The following is a 23,781-nucleotide window of genomic DNA, read 5'->3' as shown; positions in this document are numbered from 1 at the left end:
CACTGTTCACCTTACTTGAGTTGGACTGAAGTCTGTCCATTCAGGGTGAGGAACCAGATACAGTATATGATCTTGTAATTTGCGTGAGCTATCCCTTTAACCATTTGATATCTCACCATCAATGGGGTTCAACCTTACAGGTGGAGTCCTTCAATTGCAACTGATGCCATTTGGCCTGAACATGGGGGCCAATTAAGAAAATGGTCGTGTTTAATATTGTCAGCGTTGTTATGCTGTGGTCTCTGATTATGTAGTGACATACCTGTTATTGTATTACTGAATATAGAATACAGTAACCTACATTTTAATTCATATTAAACATAACCATTCGATAATTTATATTTATATGTATTTGTCAAAGACTGTGTTAGACCTGTACAAATGGAAACAGGACAGCAGAGGGTTGAGTAGGGGTGGCATAGTGCAGTTGAAAAAAACCTCTTGATCAGTGTTTTTTGGAAATACATGTATAACACGAAAGACCGTTGACATAACTTATAGTATACTCAGTTGTACTAGAGAAATGGGTTAAGGGTTGAGAAATATAGCAGGAAGTAAAGAGCGTCTTATATGTTTCAGCCAATCAGGTCCCTTTTACATTTTGAAATACCTTGATCATCCTGACACTGCACTGTCATTCATGCAGAGGATGCTTCAGAGGTACAGTAGTACTACACAAACAATACTTACCATGATGATCAGAATATGGCTTAATGTGGTTCTCCTGGGTACAGTGTGTAAGTACAATTCCAGCATTAATATATTAATTATTAATATTCAATATCATGCTGCAATTCAATTAAGTTCAACATAGAAGAGTTGGAGGATATTATCTATTGATAGATGCAGAAAAACTGTGATCAATAGTTGTACATCCATCATTACACTAACTGATACGACAAAAACTACAAACTAAGTAAAAACTTTCGACTGGAAATATATTTTGCCAACTGGAAATATATTTGACTGCATGAGGTACTTTGAATTGAGAAACACTGTTTTCTCATGACTGAATAATATGCTTTAATGTGTGATTCCTATTGTTGCAATTCTGTTTCCATTTGATTTAGATGTGGACCATGTTCACCTGCTAAGTCCAGTGACCACGGTTCAACTTGGTGACCCTGTGACTCTACAATGTGTTTTCTCAAAAAAGGACTCCAATAACGAACGAATACACTGGTTCAGGCAAACTGTGGGGGGCATTCCACAAATTGTGGTATCAATGCAGAGATATCTAGATGGGCCTATGTTCCATGCTGGGTTTAACAATTCACACTTCGAAGTAGAATTGAATGAACAGGGGTATCATCTTTGTATCCTGAAGACATCTCCAGAAGATGAAGCAATGTACTACTGTGCAATGGGGCGAGACAACACTTTCAGGTTCAAAGACGGCACTTTTCTATCATTAAAAGGTATAGTATAGGTTCAATAGATTAAACAGAAACACAATATTCAATATTCCATTTGTGAATTTCTTCGATTTATGCTCAATTGTTCCTTGAAATTGTGTAGATTAACAGGCATATATGTTCTATTTCATACAATTTAGGCAGCAGTCAGATGAGGTCTGACGACCAGACAGTGGTGCAGCAGCCAGTGTCTGACCCGGTCCATCCAGGAGACTCTGTGACTCTGCAGTGCTCAGTACTCTCTGAGACCTGTACAGGAGGACACACTGTGTACTGGTTCAGAGCCGGATCAGGAGAATCCCATCCAGGAGTCATTTACACCCAGGGGAACAAGAGGGATGAGTGTGAGAAGAGCCCTGAGACTCCCTCTCCTACACAGAGCTGTGTCTACAGCCTACCCAAGAACAACCTCAGCCCCTCTGATGCTGGGACTTACTACTGTGCTGTGGCCACATGTGGGGAGATACTGTTCGGTAACGGAACTAAGCTTATTATCGGTAGGTTTTGATGATTATCAATAACCCTAACGATAAAAAATTAACAGTGAGACATGCATGCTTCATATTTGGTAACTGAACCAAAATGAATATTGGTAGTTTATCAATTAAAGTGATTTATCATGATATTGATATAAAATAAGACAAGTTATTTAACGTCTAATAAAATGTAGCAGCCTTATATTAAGACAACTCAGGCTTTATGTAAAGCTCTATAGTCTTACTGTCCAGTGCATGAAGAAACAAGTATTAATGCCAAAGCATGTTTACTTTTTCTTTCATTTACTAGAACACATTGTAGACCCTGTAGTGATTGGCCTGGGACTGGCATTGGCTGTCTGTGTGATTGTGATCTTTATTCTCATCTGCACCAGAAAACCAAGGACGGTTTGTGAGCATTGCAAGGGTGAGCTCTTTGATATTGTACAGTGTGGAAGGGCACCTTCAGATTCACCTTCAGGGCATTTTCAGATTTATGTCACAACATCTTTTTGACATATTAAACACATTTTTTTTATTAATGGCAACAGACGGTGCCTCTCATCGTCACAGACATGACCACTCAACTACGGAACAGTCAAGTGGTCAGGTAAATACAGTAAATGAATTGTCCAAAGAGCATTGGTCAGTGATTTGACTGTTGACAACACCTTTGTAATGTGACATTTGGAATCCCAGTCTGACTGAACCCCCAGGTTTCAATATAGTATCATTATAAAGTGTCTTGTTATCAATGACTTGAAACGTCTTCATTACTCACAGGACCGAGATGAAGACATGTTGAACTACGCTGCAGTGCATTTCTCTGAGAGGAAAACTAAAGGAGGAAGAAAGAAGAGAGGGACACCACAGGAGAGTGTGTACTCTGACGTGAGGTCCTCAGGCTGCCAGTGAACTTCATTTGATGTAATGCAATTGTAGAATGGAAGGCAATGGGGAGTGTCTTTGAGGGCCTGAGTGCAATTAGACTGCAATGCCACTGCAAACCACAAGGCCTTTGCATCCTCATTATCCCTTGTTTGGGTCTAATGGTCTGAGTTATTACTGTATATGTTTTTTTTCTGAAAATGTATTGGCAGGGAAACATATGGAATTATTCTTTAAATTTCTAGGTGTATTCATAACTTTTCATATGAGCCTTAATAAACTTTGTGACATCACTTTTGTCAAGACCCCCCCAAAAAGTTGTTGGCTACAGTATGTACTATTGACATCATATTTTGATACAGCTGCATATTTCTTAATCCTGGCTTGGTGCATTTACTTTGTTTTTGACGTGTTAATTATAAATTACTGCACAATAAAATACATGTGAAAACAAACGCATCACTGGACTGATTACTTAAACAGCTTATTGGTTGGAAATGTGACAGGAAGTGTTGAAGTTCAATGTTTCCCCCTCAACCAATCAGGTTACTCTTTGATCTCAAACCAGCCCATCCTGCACAGTATTTCTGCTCATTTTGCCACATCAGTCATTACATGTTTCATAGTTAGGAGAGGAAAGACAATCTGTTTTCACAACACAACAACCTACCAAGATGATCAGAATCAACCTTACTGTGCTCTTCGCTCATCTGTGTAAGTGCATGTCTAAACAATATTGTCTTACTGGACTGTAATACTTCAGGAGTAAATGTGTAATGATATTTTATTGGACAGTCGTGTATAAAGAGGATGGGGTGTATGATTTTACGTTTGTTAAGTTAGTTAAGTTAGTTAACCCTAACCCATGCTTTGACCACAGAATTATGTTTTTAGGATGCCATCATTATTCATTGTCTGACCTACTCATTGACTAATGCTTATTGATGTCTGAGTGAGTAAGAGATGCTTTTGCAAAACTGCTCTCTTTCACATTTGTTTTTAGATCTGATTCAAACCGAAGATGTTCGTCAGCCATTTCCACTGATCACAGCTGAACTCCAAGGGACCGTGTCTCTGTCTTGTTCGTTCTCAGATGATAAAAACTTCCAAATCCTGCAATGGTACAAGCAGGCTGTTGGTCAAATACCACACGTTGTGGCAACTTTAACTGGTTCTACAGATCCTGTTCTTCCTGGAGAGTTTATGAATCCATGTTTCACAGTGGATTTAGATGGAGATGCCTCCCATCTCATTATCAGAAACATCAGTACATCAGATGAGGCGACTTACTTCTGTGGAATATGGGCATTGCTTCAGATGAACTATAGAAACGGGACATTTTTGTCCATACCAGGTAATTGTATTTGATCAATCTAACATTATGCTTTATTAGGACCATGAACGCAAAATTGTGTTTTTGTATTTCTAAGCTGTGCATTGAAAGATTCTGGTAATACAAGAAAGCCTAATTGTTATTCTATAATTTTGGATATGCCCCCTTTTCAATGTAACTTCACAACATAGGGGGTAATCGACAGACCTCGACCTACCAGAGAGTTGTGCAGCAGCTAGTGTCTGACCCGGTCTATCCAGGAGACTCTGTGACTCTGCAGTGCTCAGTACTCTCTGAGACCTGTACAGGAGGACACAGTGTGTACTGGTTCAGAGCCGGATCAGGAGAATCCCATCCAGGAGTCATTTACACCCAGGGGAACAGGAGTGATGAGTGTGAGAAGAGCCCTGAGACTCCCTCTCCTACACAGAGCTGTGTCTACAGCCTCCCCAAGAACAACCTCAGCCCCTCTGATGCTGGGACTTACTACTGTGCTGTGGCCACATGTGGGGAGATACTGTTCGGCAACGGAACTAAACTTGTTTTCGGTACAGTTGTTTTTTTTAAATTATTTGTTGTTGTGATGCACAAAAAGTTCTTGTTGTCTGGCCACATTTTGACACATGATGGGACACCATGTTTGGTAACAGAACAGAAATGTATATTGGTAAATTACGATTCTTGTGAATTTAAAGTGATTTTTCATTATATTGACAGGAACTGATTTGGACCTCTGAAAAACAGATTGATCTCAATGAGTGTAACCTGGTTGAATAAGATATTAAAATGTATCTAATGTTATCCAGTGAAACTAATCAGTCTTGATTTAGCATTAAATAGTGTCAGCAACTCAGGTTGTATGTTAAAGTATCTGTGCACTGAAAAGCATAGTTTTAAAAGCTCATTTTCTGACAAATCAGAATATACTTTCTTTCAAAAGCATAAATGTGAGAGAGATCAAACGTAAAAATAAAACATGAAACTTAACTGAAACGAAAGGTACTGAAATGCATTTCAGTTGGAAAATTAATGTCACCTCATACTTTGTTTCAATATAATATCTCCGATTTACGAGGTAAGGTTGCTTCCTTGCTATGGTTAGGGTGTCGGGTTTGCTCTAAGTACCCTAAATTAGGTAGCTAGCTAACATAGCTATCAAACAAGCCCATGGCCCGCCATTCCTGGAATTAGTGGCCAGAAGTAAAATCGTTGCATACAAAAGCTACTATTTAAAATATGAAATGATGTAAAAAAAGAATGTATTTGTCATATATCACTCAGATATTGACATATCTCCTCTTTCAAACGATCCTTCAAGGATCGTCTTTTTGAACTTGCTTTTAATCTTTAACTATTTGTATTGTTGTTTTTACTGACTGTGCTTTTGTTTGACTTTTTATTTATCTACTGCAGTGTTTATGAGTACTGAGAAAAGCGCAATACAAAATAAATGAATTATGATTATGATTATTATTATGATTATTATGATAGTTTTACTGCACATAAAGATGCATGAATGCCAAGACATGTTTATTTTTCATTTTCTAGAAAAAGTAGACCCTGTAGTGATTGGCCTGGGACTGGCATTGGCTGTCTGTGTGATTGTGAACTTTATTCTCATCTGCACCAGAAAACCAAGGACGGTTTGTGAGCATTGCAAGGGTGAGCTCTTTGATATTGTACAGTGTGGAGGGTTCCTGCAGTTATACATTTTCACATCAATGTCAAATATTTGTACATATTTAACAGTTTGTTTGCATTCATAGAAACAGACGGTGCCTCTGGTTGTCACAGACATGACCACTCAACTACGGAACAGTCAAGTGGTCAGGTAAATACAGTAAATGAATTGTCCAAAGAGCATTGGTCAGTGTTTTGACTGTTGACAACACCTTTGTAATGTGATCTTTGGAATCCCAGTCTGATTGAACCCTGAGGTTTCAATATAGTATCATTATAAAGTGTCTTGTTACTAAAGTCTTGAAACGTCTTCATTACTCACAGGACCGAGATGAAGACATGTTGAACTACGCTGCAGTGCATTTCTCTGAGAGGAAAACTAAAGGAGGAAGAAAGAAGAGAGGGACACCACAGGAGAGTGTGTACTCTGACGTGAGGTACACAGGCTGCCAGTGAACTTCATTTGATGTAATTCAATTCAACTTTATAATGGGGAAGTCTCTTTTTGGGCTTTAGTGTAATCAACCTGCAATATTACCACAACCCTCAAGGGCTTTTGATCCACATTATCCCTTGCTTGGGTCTGATGGTCAGATTTTTGTATGCTTTTTTGTGTTCTTGAACATTTAGCAGCACAAACATGTGGAGGTATCCTTTACATTCATATTTGAATTAGTTACATTTTATATTGGCCTTGTAAAAATAAACTTCATAACCTTACTTTTGTTCAGATTTTTTTTTGTAATCGTAATGAACATTTAATAGTATGTCATATTCAAGCTGCTCTTCCTTCCTGGGAAAGCCTGCCCTCTCCCAGATTTCTCCATCACAGTCGAGAACTCCACTGTGACCTCCTCCCAGACAGACAAGAATCTTGGGGTGATCCTTGACAACTACTTATCCTTTTGTGGTGAACATCACAGCGACAGCGTGCTCCTGTAGATTCTTCCTCTACATCATCCGACCCATCTATTCAGGCTACATCTTAACTGTCCCTCCTAAAGACCTCTTCATCCCCACTACCCCCCCTGGAAATAATGATAATAATAAATAAAAAATAAAAAATCTTCCTTTCTTCTAGCATTGTGACCGCCAATTGCCCCAGGTCCTCACATAGATGACTTTTTCTTTTGATGACTGATGGATAGATAATTCACTTACTTAGACAAATGTATTCGCTGTTAGTCGCTAAAGTAATAGGTCAAGAGCCAGGTGCAAACTCTAATTTTCAGTCGTGACACACTTTGGGCCGTTAATACCAATCAATCATCGCTTGAATGCCACAGCCTATTTGAGTATTGTTGCTGACCATGTGCATCCCTTCATGGCCACAATTTACCCATCTTCTAATGGCTACTTCCAGCATGATAATGCACCATGTCGCAGAGCAAAAGTAATCTCAAACTGGTTTCATGAACATGACAATGAGTTCAGTGTTCTTCAGTGGCCTTCCCAGTCACTGGATCTGAATCCAATAGAACACCTTTGGGATGTGGTAGAACGGGAGATTCACAGCTTGAAAGCACCTGAAAAATCTGCAGGAATTGTGTGGTGCAATCATGTCATCATGGATCAGAATCTCAAAGGAATGTTTCCAACATCTTGTGGAATCAACGCCACGAAGAATTGAGGCTGTTTTGAGAGTATTAGTATAGTGTACCTAATAAAGTGTTCGGTGAGTGTGTGTGTATATACATATATACGTATATATATATATAGTCTTCCTCTGTAATTCCTGTGGCATTTAACATGCAGTATAACATCTTCTGTATTTTACATATCCATTTTCAACCGAGAATTTCCCAGTTCTAAACAGACCATTGATTGACCCGTCCCTTCAAAGACCAGTCGCCAAAAGTGTAATCTAAGCCATATCATTTTAGATAATGTGATTAATTGTATAGAAAAACGAATTGTCATTAAAGGGAAGACGTTGTATTCTGAATAAATGTAATTTAATTGAGTTAATATTGACATACAGTGCAGGGATTACAGCATTATTTTACAAAGTTCATTTAACATTGACGACAGTATCACAACAGTCATACAGTTTTTCATACATGTTTTCCTAAAGAAATGAAATATATAAAATGTAAGCACAAACAGAACAAAGACATTTTCAAAGATCTTGTTAAAAACCGAGTGCTTACCCTTTGATATAAATTAGTATGAATTTGGGTTTAATAAAGTTTAATAAAGCTTTACCTGTCTTATTTTTTGGTTGTTCTACATAAGTTTATGAACATATTCAAAAAGAGATTCTTCACAAAACAAAAAACACTACTTCTGTATGCAAGTTCACTGGCAGCCTGAGGACCTCACGTCAGAGTACACACTCTCCTGTGGTGTCCCTCTCTTCTTTCTTCCTCCTTTAGGTTTCCTCTCAGAGAAATGCACTGCAGCGTAGTTCAACATGTCTTCATCTCGGCCCTGTGAATAATCATAATGCTTTCACTGTATGTATCGGCAATGTGAGATTTACTTGAGATAGTTTAATACTATTGAAGGAATCATTAGTCCCAAAATAATCATATGAGGTCTGTGGTAATTGTATTATTAAATTGATAATTATATTGTGCATTAGGCCTACAGCAGCTTTTCAGTTACAAAGTGAAATATACAATATATTACACAAAGTAATGTTACCTGACCACTTGTCTGTGTTTTAGTTGAGTTGTCATGGCAATGAGAGGCTCTCTCTGTTTCCATGGATAACAAACATATTAAAAAGGGTTAGTTCATCAATTCATGAATTCATAGAAATATTCAACATTAATCGGAAGAATGTAATGATAAACAGCTCACTTTTGCAATTTTCACAATCCGTCCTTCTGTTTCTGGTGCAGATGAGAATCACGATGAGAATCACGATCACAATCACACAGACAGCCGATGTCACTCCGAGAGCAATGACTACAGGATCTGCTGCTTTCTCTATGAGGAATAACGGTAAAACATTTATTTGAGACATTTACTACCCTAAAAGATCAGCTATACTCATTTTTACTAAAAATGTGCATGCCTTTCAAAAGTGTAAATTCCGTCCAGAATAATTCAATAAGTCAACAACGATGCCGATTCTACGACTGTATCACAAGCCCCGACAGCACAACTCACTAACCCGAACCCTAAGCCTTGTTTTCTCTGTGCTTTTCTGTGATGTTGACATTTTTGGACAAAGGACCATCAGTAGTGAGGGAAACAGGTGAGAGACGGTGAACCCAGGGCGAGATACATGTACAGTACATAACTGTTGTGTTACCACTAAGCCACCAGTACCCTATTACACTTCATACATACACAACTGCTGTACTATACAGTACCTCCATTATTTGTACATCACATACATATTCCTCTATGGTCCTCTGCGGCTCAGTTGGTAGAGCATGGCGCTAACAACGCTTAGGTTGTGGGTTTGATTCCCACTGGGACCATGTATACTGAAAAATGTATGCACTCACTGCAATGTAAGTTGCTTTGGATAAAAGCGTCAGCTAGAAGGCATATATTATTATTCATAACCTACCAACATCCAGTTTAGCGCCATTACCAAACAGTATCTCCCCACATGTGGCCACAGCACAGTAGTAAGTCCCAGCATCAGAGGGGCTGAGGTTGTTCTTGGGGAGGCTGTAGACACAGCACTGTGTAGGAGAGGGAGTCTCAGGGCTCTTCTCACACTCATCACTCCTGTTCCCCTGGGTGTAAATGACTCCTGGATGGGATTCTCCTGATTCGGCTCTGAACCAGTACACAGTGTGTCCTCCTGTACAGGTCTCAGAGAGTACTGAGCACTGCAGTGTTACATTGGTCCCTAAATGGTTTGGACCAGGCATTGCTCTTTGTATCACAGATCTAATAATGGGCTTGGAACCTGTTGGATGACACAGAATAAAGCGACAGACAGTGCAGTACTGATTCTCTGCTTGGTATTAGTGCATCATAGTAACACACCATTGCCTAAACATACAGTTGTTACTAAATATACAGTTGTTACTATACATTTTGAGCAGTAAATAGTAGACCTCTTCACCCCCACTACCCCCCTGTACAAGTTTCTCTCCTGTTTCCTTCTTCTAGCATTGTGACTGCCTATGGCCCCTGGTCTGAGCATTGTGACTGCCTATGGCCCCTGGTCTGAGCATTGTGACTGCCTATGGCCCCTGGTCTGAGCATTGTGACTGCCAATGGCCCCTGGTCTGAGCATTGTGACTGCCTATGGCCCCTGGTCAGAGCATTGTGACTGCCTATGGCCCCTGGTCTGAGCATTGTGACTGCCTATGGCCCCTGGTCTGAGCATTGTGACTGCCTATGGCCCCTGGTCCGAGCATAGATTACTTTATCTTATGATGACTAATAGATAGATGATTCACTGACTTAAACAAATGTATTTGTTGTAAGTCGCTTTGGATAAAGGCGTCTGCTAAATGCCATAAATGTAATGTATTTGTGTTTTTGATGCAGCATCAGGTGAACTTGAAATGAGATACCCAAACTGAATACAAAAGAGGGTTTATATGGTGTTGTCTCTTATCACAAATGTTATGTTAATATTTCATTTAGCGTCTGCTAAATGCCATAAATGTAAATGTAAAAAATGATGATATTTCTTGCAGTAGACATTGTGTTTGCACAATACGATAACAGTGAGATGTAAGATCATTAACACAGTTTATAATTACCTTTGATTTGCAGGAGAACTCCATTGATGAATCTAACACGGGGTGTCAAGACTACTGCACAGTAGTATATAGTAAAATCAGTCAGTTTGGCTTTTGAAATACGCAGGTTAAACTCTTTATCAACAGTGAAGCGAGCATCATGAAAATCCTCATCAAATAAAGGACTATTTAACCGGTATGTAGACACTATCATTTCATGCCTTTCTCCTGGTATACGCCTGAACCAGAAGATGAATTGATAATCAGATTTTGGACGAGAACATTTAAACGTCACGTTGTCACCAAGCCGAGCTGTCACCAGAATATTTGGATGATCCTGTGTGCTGCCTGAAAATGAACATAAAAAGTATAATATCATCATAGTACCTTTTTTTTTTTACTATGTATTTCTATGTATTCAATCCACTAATGATATTGTCAAAAACACATTCACACATCCATCTTATATTAGGTGTATTGGTTCTCATACTTACACATAGCACCGACCACAATAGAAAAGGCATAAAACATAATCATCATTGTCATGCTGCATCCAATGAAGCAACTGGTACCATCAATTTACCTACATGGGAAATGATTCACAATGCATTAGTATCAAGAGAGGCGGGCACAATCTGATTGGCTTTCTGAAAACCCACAATGGAAAACTGGTTTGGTCTAAAAGCAGCCACGTCATAGAAATTCAAACTACAGCAATCTTTACAATACATTATTGTTATGAAAAAGTAGAATATTGGATCCAACAGATATTTATTGTAAATCTATTATTAACCAGTATATTTATGAATCCTTCTACGATGGAATTCAGCTCTTTCATGTAAAAACCTTGACGTCTTGGTCATCCAAGGTTAATGTTGCATTGTTGCATCTTGTCATACAGTAGAGAGGGGTCCTCTCTGGTGGCAACATAATAATAATGTATGTAGATCAGCAGAAGAAGGTTTACACACCTTCCATTGCTCTAGCCTATGGCTATGGGGGGTGGCAAGCCCACTGCTTATTATGCTTACCACTGCATAGGCGGACACTGTAGTTTTGCTTCATCAATATGCTGTTGTGTTGACTGGTTTGATCTAATGAAATTGCTAATTGAATTAAGGTCATTACAACTAATGGACATAGTTTGATTTGAATATAAGCAGGCGTAACAGGCATCGCTAACCTCCAGGCTGTCACCCTGCTTACAGTATTTTCTTGGCTCTACTGCCATCCTTTGGTGAGGAAATGGGCTGCACTTACACACAGTTCTGACCTACAGCTTCAGACTAACAAATGAAACCACAGATGAGATTTTCTTTACCTAAAAGAGAAGTGGGCTAAACTGATCAGCTGTCTTGACTGGTTGTTGTGTATGCACATGTGGATGAAAGGGCATCTGCAAGACTGAGGCCTGAATTCAATCCATTGTGAATAAAGGCAAACTGCACTGCAGGTTCACTCTGCATATTTATGCCTAAATTGGTGTTAACTGTGTTAAAGCTGTCACAATCTGCAAGCTGCAAGCTCGGACCCATTGTATTATTATTTTTGTCCCCATTGAGTTAAATATAGTCCAATAGAGTGGTTCTGTGGTGTCAGAGAGGGAGACAGACATGGGGATATCTGCTTGGTTTCCCAGACCACAGACAGCAAGTGAAAAACATCAACAACCCATTGATGTGATTCAGTGTGTAGACTGTTTACCTAGATATACGCTATAGTGAGACACACTTTCATTTACATTCCATTACATTTGTGCCATTTAGCAGACGCCTTTATCCAAACCGACTTACAACAAATAAATTTGTCTAAGTAAGTGAATCATCTATCCAGTCATCATAAGAAAGAAGTAATCTATGCTAGAACCAGGGGCTATTGGCAGTCAGAATGCTAGAAGAAGGAGTAATTATTATTATTATTATTATTATTATTATTATTATTATTATTATTATTTTATTCATTTATTTACAGTAGAGAAACTTGTACAGGGGGAAGATCGGTAGTGACTCTGCAGTCCTGGCAGCAGTGGGAAGCTCCTTCCACCAGCGGGGCGCCAGGACAGTGAAGAGCCGTGACCGAGTAGCACGGCTGCTGCATCCACGTACAGGCGAGGTGGAAGAGCTGAGTGATCGGGCAGGGGTTTGGGGGCTGACCATTGCTTGCAAGTAGGGAGGGGCTGTTCCCTTTGCAGCCTGGTGGTGTACAAAACCCACAGTTTATGTGATGATATAGATCATAAACAAGATAATGCCCGAGACTGACTCTGTTGAGATGATCCCTTGTCTACCCTCCTTAATAGAACAGCATCCCTGCCATCTGCTGGTTACAAGAGACACTGCACTCTATCCCTGGTTAGGGCTTCAGACATCACACATCACACCACACTGAGCTACAGGTATGCTGGTTAAAACCACTGTGGTTAAAACCACTTTCAGTTCCAACCTGAAACGTTTTTTTTTATTGTATTTTCTTTCCAGCAATGCTGGAAATAAATTCAGCACTGAGACATGTTACAATTCCACACCAGTTACAAAAAAGTATTAGATCAAAGTAGGAGATTTAGTAGATAATTTTTTATGTTCTATTTTGAGGTGTAAACAAGAGAGTTTAAAGGTGAATTGAGCTGTGCTTGGGGACTTGTTAGCTGTGTAGTTCAGCATTAGTTTGAGATAAGACCTTGGCCTAGAAATGTTTGCCTTGCTCTCTCATCTTATCAAACAATCATGTTTGCACAGCTTACATTACTGTAAGGCGCTGGCTGAAATTCAATCAAACCCACTCTGGAAAACTCTAGTCTGGCGCCACATGAATACTGGCGTATTTTAAAGTGAGTGTGTTGACACAATATCAAAATCAATATCAAGGTTAGGAATCAAACGTCTTCATTTACTTATGAGAGCAACTGAATAACAAAAGTTATCCGTTCTGGAAGTAAACAATATCATTTCCAAAGTGCACTGGCCAGCCGTGTTCACATTCAATGTCAATATCGCCTGGTGCTTGATTGACCTTTATATTGACAGTGGGGGACTCTGATCCCTCCTGTTTGCTCACAAATAATGATGTGAGAAGGCAGGAGACTCTTGGTGAACAATCAAATAAATGACACAAAGTTGTACAGCATTATGCAAAGAGGCCATGTACAGCATTATCGATGTATGGTTACCAGTGTATCACAGTAAGACGAGACACAGTAATTAAGGTGGCGAATGAAACATTTTATTTCTGAGAGCCACATCAAAGCATTATATTGAGCTACGGGACAATAACAATATCGTCACCATAGTGCACTGGCCATTGTCTTTCACAAGCTATTTCAATTTTTCTGGTAGACTTAGTACCTCTGTAATGACAGCGCGGGTAATAGTCTCCACCGGTATGTTTACATATGACCACAGGGAAGGGATTGTTGCTTCTGACAATAAAACCCGCACCGTCAGCACGCTGAACTGTGCCACCTCCTGTGCATATGGCCCTGACATCCCCTGAATTAGCAAGAATGAAGGTGTTTTTCGTTTTGCAATTATTAGTACCGGTATTTGTCAACCTCAGACTGTCCATATAGCTCTCACACTTCTCTGTAACCATATTCCCATTGACGTGTTGTCTGAGGAACTCCCGATACCGCGGTGCGACTTCGGCTGGTTGACTGCGTATCATCACTGTAGCACAGAGCAACACCAGGAACAGGGAAGGCCACTGGAACCCCATGCTGATATCCTGTAGAGCTGCACAAGGAATGGGTAAATAAAAGGACAACACTCTCAAATATATAGAAAAATAAACAATAATTGAATGCACATCAGCAGTCACTGTGGATGCATGTTGGCATTAAGCCTACCTGAGCACAGAGGTAACACACTCAAGGAATTACATTATTAATTGTTATATAACAGACAAGACACATACTGTACTGTACTGTACTGTACTGTACAGTAATGCTCTTTACCTTCCTAGTAAGCGATTGTAACCTGCAAAGCTTGCTGCGAGTCTTACAAAACAATTAACATAATGAAGAATTTAGTGTAGGGTTATCATACGCAAACATTGATAACAAGTTGTTGCATAAAAGATGAGAAAGAAAACAAAACTCACTTTTAGCAACTGGTTACGACGGTATTTGATGTGATTCAGATGTTTTGTTATTCTGTCCTCTCAGATAACTTTAGATATGCAATACAATGTCAAAAAACAACAACAATTACATTAGGCATACAGTTATTCATAGTTTCACAATGGGACAGTTGTATGACCTGTAATAACTGAGTTACTTACATGCTGGAGTATCGCCACAAGTGTGTTATTCTAACCCCAGTTCTGACTTTTATACTGTCTGTGATGGTATGTGATTGGTTGACCTCAGACACATGCAAAGCAAAATTCTATGGAAGAAGGAAGTTCTCTCATTTGTTAATGTTAATATTTGATGTTCCTCAGAAATCAAACACAGAGGGCACTTCTGTCCGCCAGGTGACATTTAATTAACTCTTTAGTACACACAGAGACTGTAGAATAAACAGCTGATAAACAGCTGTTTTACCCAAATGTAACAGCTGCTGCAAATATTGAATTATTATTCTTTGGACAAGATAGCATTTTCTTCATTGTCTTCATTTTTGAGGAATCGGTGTGAGCAGAATGCCGTGTGTCAGATAAAACTGGAGGTCCGTCAGCATTATGACATTGTTCTTAAAGGGAGGGAGGGAATGTTCTGCTGCTCTTTTTTGTAAATTTGTAAATTTGTTATTGCTATTTTGTTCATATTTTGCTATTTTGTAAATTTCTTGTCAATATTTGCTATTAGTTTTTTACATCCATGCACCAACCTCACCAAGTCAGTTTCCTGTATTTGCAAATATACTTGGCCAAATAAAAATAATTCTGATTCTGATTCTGATTCTAAACGCTTCAAAAATTACAAGTGTTAAAATTTGTTAATTTACATTTACATTTTTGACATTTAGCAGACGCTTTTATCCAAAGTGACTTACAACAAGTACATTTGTCTAATGTAAGTGAATCATCTATACATCAGTCATCATAAGAAAAAAAAATCGATGCTCGGACCAGGGGCCATTGGCAGTCACAATCCTAGAAAAAGGAAGGATTACTTTAAAAAAAAAAAGATTTTTTTTTTTATTATTAACAGTAGAGGAACTGTACAGAGGGGTAGTGGGGGATGAAGAGGTCTTTAGGAGGGACAGTCAAGATGAAGTTCAGCTGCATGTACATGCAGATATGGCTATTGGCCCTTGTAGCATTTTAAACACAACAACAGGGAAAACATACTTGCTTCTTCTCGGTGTTGGCAATGCTTTATGAGGTGGTTTAGCTGTTTGGCTAATGAGCTTCATTGTGAAATTGCAGGATGTGAACATAACTGGAGACATTTGTCATTTTTGGAGACAAGTGTCACTATTATGATTGCTAGCAAAAGTAAATCTGAGCTGTTACTAAAAAACTGTAAGTATGTTCTGATTTGGCGCAAGGTTTACTAAGCTTGAAGGTAAGGTAAATTAAGTAATTGACTGGAATTAACTGTTAATTTGCTACTGTGCTATTGCAACAATAACGATGATGCCTGTCTCGGTCTCCAAAAATCATGAGTGTCTTCAGTTTTGTTAACATTCTGCAGTTTGTGATGTACAGACATAGCATATTACAGTAGGTTGTCACTAGGTATTTGTCTCCATTGGGCTTTCCAAGATTGCTAATCTGTTTTATGGTGCTTAAAAACATCAACATATCATGACTCTGCTTCTCCCGGTAGAGTTTAGATAGCATACACTAGGAATGTAGCATATGTTATAGGAAATACAGTATGTGAAAACAGGAAATGTAGACATATCCCGATTAATCTACAGTATGCTTTTCCCAACTCAGTGATGGAGCGCACTTGATCTGGACAGCAACTACGAGTGGTAAAAAATGAGACAATGTTCATGTGAAGACCGGCCTAGCGCAGTTCAAACATTTATCTCTGTCCACATTAACCGGGGAATGTATAGATTAACTGGGATACGTATACATTAACCACTGAGTTGGGAAATGTATAGATTAACTGGGATACAGTATGTAGTATACATTTCCCATTTTCACACATTTCCCGTAACATATACAGTATACAGTATATACAGTACATATATTATATGTGCTTGTGTACCTGTTTGGGTCAGTAGATATCGAAGGAAAGAACCTCTCATTGGATGTATATACAGTTGTCTGTGCCAGCGTAGGGTCTTAATGGCCGATAAATACTAACACATCATTTTGTCGACCATGATTTCCAATACATGAAGAGAAATGACATCAGAAGTGACATCAAAGTCAACGCAGACTGAGCCCACAATCAATATCCATTTTGTTTATTTTGTATTTTTTACTTTCCACAGAAGACGTGATTTCACACAACTCTGACGTGGCTAATGGATATCTAAGGCTCACATCCAATAGGCTTATTTCATCTTGCAGTTCAAAGAAAAATTTAGATTTTAGTTTTTCATTCACACCCCTGCATGATTTGTATCTTTTCATGTTTTTGGGTGCATTGAAATTTTCACACACTTGAAAAATAAATAAATAAGAAAGGCGAAAGAGTACAGCGACAGCAAATTGCATGAATATTTCAAAAGGAAGAAGAGGCTTCTATCACGGTGAACTCCAGGCCTCATTAAAGTCTTTCTCTATGAAAGGTTTTTAGAAAGACAGAGAGAACGAGGGAGGGAGGAAGAAAGAAAAAACAGGGACTCTTTTAAAATGGCATCCATCACCAACGTTTCAAGCCTGCGCAAGTCACTATTATCCCTTAGGAACACGGACAAGACAGCTCTGTCCGCCCTAATTGCAGAAACCATTAGCGATCTTACATTTCCCTCCAGATGACACCAGCCACCAGTAATAGCCGCACACATTAATTGTTCCTTCCTGCGTCTCTGTCCTTGTGTGTCTCCTCCATCTGAACAGTAGATTCACAGATAGTGAACTACAGCCAAAATAACGAAGACCGTGAGGTCAAAGACAGGGATGCAAAAGGAGAGAGTGAGAAGTGAGTACAGTAAGCTAGGCAATAATGCACAATTATTCGTGAGGGTGGTGTAATCAGTTGTACGTGGGGACGTGGCCCAAGTCCTCAGAGATGAAGTCTCCTCTCTGCTAGTCAGTTGGGGGGGCCCATACTGGACCTACAGCGCCTCAAGAGCCACCTGCAGACCTATTGGTTTTGCATACTTGTGCACAAGGCCCTGTTGGAAGGAATTCGAGCAAATTATATGAATGAATCTGGATAGAATGAATACTGTATTATAGTGCATATGCGTATGGTAGATCATTTTGTAGCCAACTACGTGTCATGACAACTACGTGGGTCGAAATAGAATGGCAAAAATACAGATAGAATAGCCTATTACAAATGAATCGCTGGAGACAGGCAGTAAGAATGAAAATGCAGTTTGTTAACAGATTGACATTTGTGATTTTTTAATATTACATATATTATGCAGAATATCATGTTCACACAACATCTTAACCTACTTAAATTCCACTGATCCACAGAATGCTATACAAAAGGCAACCAAATGTACAATGGAAAACTTTGTGCTTGCAGCCTTGGACAATGTTTGATCCTCAGAGGCAGGAGGAAATGCTTATCTAGTGGTTAGAAAACAAAGATCAATTTGGGAAAGACAATTGGCATGTTTAGTTTACTTGTGATGGGATTTGCTCAAAATTGCTTACCTGCTAAACATGATACGGCAGAGCTACAGACATTTCAACCTGAACAGGAACCTGAACTCCAAATTCAATTCACGGAACTGAAAAAACAGCATGATTAACTCATGTCAATATTGATACAAGGTGAGTCTACAATATGTACCTTTCGGTAACCGGAAAATTTACCTCTCAAGAACCTCACGATAACCTCTCTAGTTGATGACTTGTGATTTAAGCTCAGTTATACAGTACCAATAAGATGAAAAGATGTGAAGATGAATGCTATCACTGGCTTTGTAAGATTTCAGTGGAATTTATATATCATTAACTCAGGGCAACGGGTAAATTGTGCTTCTTTGGTTGTAAACAAACTTGTCCTACCACCTTGTGAGTGCCTTTCTCTGAACTGAAGTAAGACTGAACATTAAACCCAGTTTGAGGGACAACAAATATATTAAACTTCTGGGACTCAGAGTTCTAAGTTTTTCCGATGGATGAGCAAATTGGACCTGAGCTCTGGTTAATTTGAGATGAGTAATTTAACAAGTAAAATGTAAGCAAAGGGATGAAAAAGGATAACAAACTCTTCAAGAAAGTTAAAGAGAGGACATTGTCCTCTCCAACAGGCACCATACAGTGCCTCCACACCTACACACATGACGTACAGAATTTACTCTGCTTGTCAGACACAAAGAACGACTGGATGATTCCCATTTTTAAAGGGTTGAGCCATCGGGTTCTCGATGGCTGCCTTGAAAATGTCAAAGGGGGATTGAAAACCAAGCACTGAAAAACTCATTGTCGAGGTTTTGTAACTGCTCTTTTTCCCCATTTCTGTTGCCCCCTGACAAATTAAATTGTGCCACTTTGATGTGTGCAGTCGTGCCATTCATGGGTCCAATTTAAGCGGCTTCTCAAATTGACAGGATGTTGCCCCCGGGCATCGTCCCAGAGACAGAGCTTGACAGTTTGATTCAGCTAAAGCTGGACAAATAAGACAACAGAGAATGAGTCATGAAGCCTTCAACCTCATCTTGCTCTCCATAATTCTCCCCCCCACTCACCTATACAACATATACAGCTTCAACATCTTCAGTTAATGTGTAGGAACACACAAAAGGGTTAATGAGTATAAAGTTAACAAAGTAGACTAGTACAGACAGCGAATTTAGCTAGATTGTTGAGCTTGATAACATATTATAATTTGATGTGTACTACAAGTAGTGTGGCTAACGTGACCTAATATAGCTGAAACTTTTATTTTTATATTTATTTTAGTTTTTTATAAATCCACATATAAATCCTCTAACCACACTGTCTCTGTCTCTGGGGGTGATGGCGGAATCGAAATAATGAAGAATATTGAATTATGTAATGGTGGGAGCAAATTTAGCAGCCGCATACCGTAAGTAGCCTGGGCGTTTATTTGCTTTAACCACAAAGCACACGCAGCACAATCATTTGTATTAATCCTTAAATCCTGAGGCCTTCTCTGAAGTCCTAGAAGGCCCTGACAGTTCCCTACTGGTGTGCCCTCTGCCAAGTTCTCTCCTCACTTGTTTTCTTTGGTAATCACTGTACCTATTTTGAAAGGCTTAATGCAGGCGTGTACTTACTGTACCTCCAACCTAAACCTGTCAGCCATTGCCTCCAGATTGCTCTAATAGACTCTGTAGAATTCAGAGAATGCAAGTGGGATCTCATTTACAACAGAATACAACCAGGAGCTTTCACACTGTTTAGTGTCAGAGCAGCTGTCGTCGTTTCACTCGCCGGTTTGTTTGATTATTTTAATATAATTTCATAAGTCCTTGTTGTTGAAACCACAGGTTTGGCTTCGGGGGTGCGCAGTTTGGTCCCTCGGTAGGATCCGATCAAGGTGGATTTGTCTCAGATGGGAGGAGGGGGAGGAAGGCGAGGAGAGAGGGGAGGAAGGGAGGTAGCGGGGGGGAGGAGATGGGAGCGTAGGAGAAATGAGGAAAGGGGAAGAGAGGAGAGGAGGGGAGAAGAGATGAGAGGCGAGGAGCAGAAAAGAGGGGAGATGGGACGAGGAGATGGGAGGGGAGGGAGAGGATAGGGGAGGGGAGGGGAGGGAGAGGATAGGGGAGGGGAGGGGCGGAGAGGAGAGGTTGGCTCCCCTTGCTCCCATTCGTTCTGTCAGCCCGCTGGGTAGAGCTGTAATTAGGATATCGCTTCACCACGCTGTGCGGAGACGGTGACAGGAACAGAGTGCACTCCGGATTTGTAAACTACAGGAGGACACCTAAGTCGCTGTCAGTTAAGTTGTTTGTGAGAATAGTTGCAGATACACACAGGCTTAATCATCCAATGGAGGCGGCAAACATCCAGTTCTGATAATGGAGGCCAATTACATCAGACTCCTGTTGAGGATGAGAGGTGTAACAGGCCATACAGATGCTGTCAGGAACAGGATGTTAGGTTGTATATTGATGTGCCTCAAATTACAGTACATACATGAATACATGCATAATGAAATTCATTTGGGAGGATACATGCAAAATGACATGTTTTGTGAGGTCAGTAGGCTACCTTCCATAAATCCTGCATATGATTACAGGAATACCTGAAACCTTAAATCCTTGTGGAAATGAATTATGACCATCAAAAAACCCAAACAATAACAACAATATTATTTCATAAGGGCTACTGTATTTGCATATACGAGATTAGTTTCAGTTTGGGTGCACTGTAGATGGAAAACATATGAGACAATTTTCCTTCAAATCTGTCTCAGTGGGTCCGACTGCCAAGGCCAGGTCCAACTGCCATTAACAGAAACTGTTGCTCTTATTTCTAGTACATTCAACTATTGGTAACAGTTGTAAAGTTGGGCTTGCAGGGGCATCTGGCTGTGTCGAATTCCATTTGGTTATTCACAAATTCCATTTCCAGGATATTCATGATACAACAGAGCTGCTCCATGCGATAGGATAACGCAGGCTGTGAGAGGGTAGAGCAGGTGGGGAAACATTCAAACGGTGAAACAGTAAGCTCCACATAACACATTCACGGTGTATCGTTTTGTTTTTGTTTCAAGAGGCTTTAGAATGACAGCAACACCTGGATGCTCAGGTGTTTAACATTGTCATATGTCTTTGTGTGAAGGCAGACAAAGGAAACTGATTCAAACTGAATGGCAAAAGGACAGAAATTCACCATATTGTTTTAGCTCCTTTTTTTGTGTTTTCATTGATTTCTGGGGACAGCCCGAAGCATGGCGAACTAGGCGAAAGCCTACCCAAGTCCTTGTTTTTATCAACACTGACATTGGCACAAGATTGAATGTCTTTTCCAGTGTACAGTATGAGGATCAGGAAACATTATCGGGGTAATGTAAATACCAGGATATTAGCAGAAATATAAGTATAGGCTTTCGATTGGAGTGGGGCGGTGTAATAATGATATCTCACTCTTTGCTACAAGCGAAAGTTGAAACTATGACATTATTAGTATTCTATATATCTAAAAAAAAAAATCCAAAACCAGAAAGTGATTTCCATTGTGTTATGGCAGGCATCTACTGTAAGTTCTTTTAGCTTTGCTTCGCTTTTCAAAAAATAAGTACTACAGATTTCATATTTCACAGTTCAACCATGTTATTGTTTCTTACAAGACAGAACAGTACAGTGCACATGGTTGTCAGTGCAGGACAGGACCAGACTTTGTTGCAGAATTGGGGTAGGGCATGAGCAAGACAGTAACGGAATTGAGAATCTACAATTGTGGCTCCCTTGATTTAAAAAAAAAAAATTAAATGACAAGGGTATGATTTGAGTCATGAACATGGATTGGGAGCATGGGGTTGGGGTGGGCCCCAAGTTAAGATATTGCCTAAGGCCCGCAAGATGACTGGGCTGGGCGTATTGATTTCCCTCTTGCTCAACTGCTGACTCAAACCTGGGTTAACCACTCACTGACATCGTGCAGTAGTAGTGCACACATCTTGAACGTTGATGTTGATGTGGATGTTGATGGCCAGTACAGATACAGTACCAGCAACACACAGATTTGCCAGTGTTAACTCATTACACTAAAACACAAGTATAACACACTTTTTTTTTTTGGACTTCTTCAACACATTCCGTCGACACAAAGAAGAAAACATGCCATCGTCCCTGTACTGAAGCCTCACTTCCATGTCACTTTCCTCTCTTCTCCCCTTCTAACCCTCTCCCTTTTACAAGGAGATCCCCTCAGCTGTGAGCGGTGGCTAGCGCTGTGCAGATCGATTTGGACTGCGCACCTGCTTCATTCAGTGGTGTCACTGCCCCCAATTCATCTGCATAAGGACTGGCTGCCTAGGCTTTGCTCGCCTCAGCCTGGCTCACTTAGAGATGCAACAGAGCGCTCCACCTCTGCTCCCCATGGACCACCCCTGTTGGATAATGGCTCTGCATGAATCTCATAGGAGGCCTTTCTCTCTCTGCAGCTGACCTGCCTAATAAGGAGACCTCCAGTGAAATGTGCAATGGAAAGAATATGGGCGAAGGGAAATAAGATTAGAATAATGAAAGTCTCGTCGCCCCTCTTTGCACTTTCTGTCATTTTTGGCTGTTGGTGTGGAGGTTTTGTGATGCTGCATGACATAGTGCCTGTAGCATTGTTGATTACTTCAGACGATGAACGACACTTGTGTGGGAGTGATCACCTGACACATCTCTGTAAGGAGATGGGATCGAGACAATGGGATGGATTCAGTGCATGACTGACGTGAGAAACCTTTCTCAACACAAATGTCACCAAAATCAGGGCTTTGGAATACTGAAGAGGTCACGGCCACAGATTACTTTAAATAACACAACATTATTCCTATCATCCTTCATATTCCACAGTGATGTTGTAACCTCCCTAACAACAGACTAGCTCAGGGGCAATCAGACCTGGACAAAATAATAATTTCAACTATTTTAATTACTTTAATTAATTGAGGGTGTGCTTGATTTAGCTGGTCAGTCACAACAGAACCAACTGAATAATCCCAAACGTGCTAACTCTGCATGCAAAGGGAGCTAAATCAAGCGTACCTTAAGTTTTCTAAACACGGCAATCTCAATGACATCTGTGTTTAACTCATCTCTGCAATGCAGCATGGGTGTTGGGCATTTTTAATGGGATATGGTTGAAGACATGCGGAATTCCCTCCTCTTACTGTAATCCTTCCTAATGGGTATCAGATGCAAATGCACACCAGTCTCCTCTCCACCAGCCAGTGTCAGACACAGACCATTGGCCCAGCAGAAAGTGCGGATTATCCCTTTAATCCAAAGCATTTCAGTCTGCGCTTCATCGTACAGCACGGTCCTGAAGGGGCATGGGTAATGATACTACTGTATGTAGACAACCAATTAGATACTTTGTCATAATGTGTGGCATAAATGTTTCATGGGGAAGAGCCTGGGGTGAATTCATGTGAAAGGACAGCACTGTTTATAACAGACAATACTGTTTACTTTGTACGTGTATGTCTTAAACAAATACAAAGTTATAGTCTTGGAAATCGAAGTGCTAACTGCATATGCATTAGATTGTACATTTCCTGTCATTTTCATTTCAAGTTGCCCCAGGGTTATTCCCATCCCACTAATTTGACAGTCCCT

At 39.9% G+C, this 23,781-nt stretch overlaps 3 protein-coding genes across 4 annotated transcripts; 2 read left to right on the top strand and 1 right to left on the bottom strand.

The window, feature by feature from the left end:
* The first annotated feature begins 1,392 nt into the window (after positions 1 to 1,392).
* On the top strand, positions 1,393 to 3,203 carry LOC310815950 (uncharacterized protein). The gene is made up of 5 exons (XM_083685915.1): positions 1,393 to 1,418; positions 1,556 to 1,912; positions 2,202 to 2,318; positions 2,443 to 2,501; positions 2,675 to 3,203. The coding sequence occupies exons 2-5, from the start codon at positions 1,567 to 1,569 to the stop codon at positions 2,804 to 2,806; spliced, it is 654 nt and encodes a 217-aa protein (XP_083542041.1). The 5' UTR covers positions 1,393 to 1,418; positions 1,556 to 1,566; the 3' UTR covers positions 2,807 to 3,203.
* Positions 3,204 to 3,842: 639 nt separating this feature from the next.
* LOC310815768 (uncharacterized protein) lies at positions 3,843 to 6,480 on the top strand. Of its 2 annotated transcripts, none has more exons than XM_083685688.1 (5): positions 3,843 to 4,133; positions 4,304 to 4,660; positions 5,661 to 5,774; positions 5,885 to 5,943; positions 6,117 to 6,480. In XM_083685688.1, the coding sequence occupies exons 1-5, from the start codon at positions 3,983 to 3,985 to the stop codon at positions 6,246 to 6,248; spliced, it is 813 nt and encodes a 270-aa protein (XP_083541814.1). In that variant the 5' UTR covers positions 3,843 to 3,982; the 3' UTR covers positions 6,249 to 6,480. The 2 variants fall into 2 exon arrangements, with proteins under 2 accessions (XP_083541814.1, XP_083541813.1); XM_083685687.1 differs by having other exon boundaries at positions 5,879 to 5,943.
* Positions 6,481 to 7,737: 1,257 nt separating this feature from the next.
* Positions 7,738 to 9,833, bottom strand: LOC310816643 (uncharacterized protein). Its single transcript, XM_083686905.1, has 4 exons — positions 9,319 to 9,833; positions 8,598 to 8,726; positions 8,439 to 8,491; positions 7,738 to 8,222 (listed from the first exon to the last, which is right to left on the bottom strand). Exons 1-4 carry the CDS (start codon positions 9,626 to 9,628, stop codon positions 8,091 to 8,093), a joined length of 624 nt encoding a protein of 207 aa, XP_083543031.1. The 5' UTR covers positions 9,629 to 9,833; the 3' UTR covers positions 7,738 to 8,090.
* Positions 9,834 to 23,781: the final 13,948 nt, after the last annotated feature.

The sequence above is a fragment of the Argentina silus genome (assembly GCF_951799395.1).
Source record: "Argentina silus genome assembly, chromosome: 15".
Classification (NCBI taxonomy): Eukaryota; Metazoa; Chordata; class Actinopteri; order Argentiniformes; family Argentinidae; genus Argentina; species Argentina silus.
The sequence above is the reverse complement of the archived record's forward strand: the minus strand, read 5'-3'. Positions and strand labels throughout refer to the sequence as shown.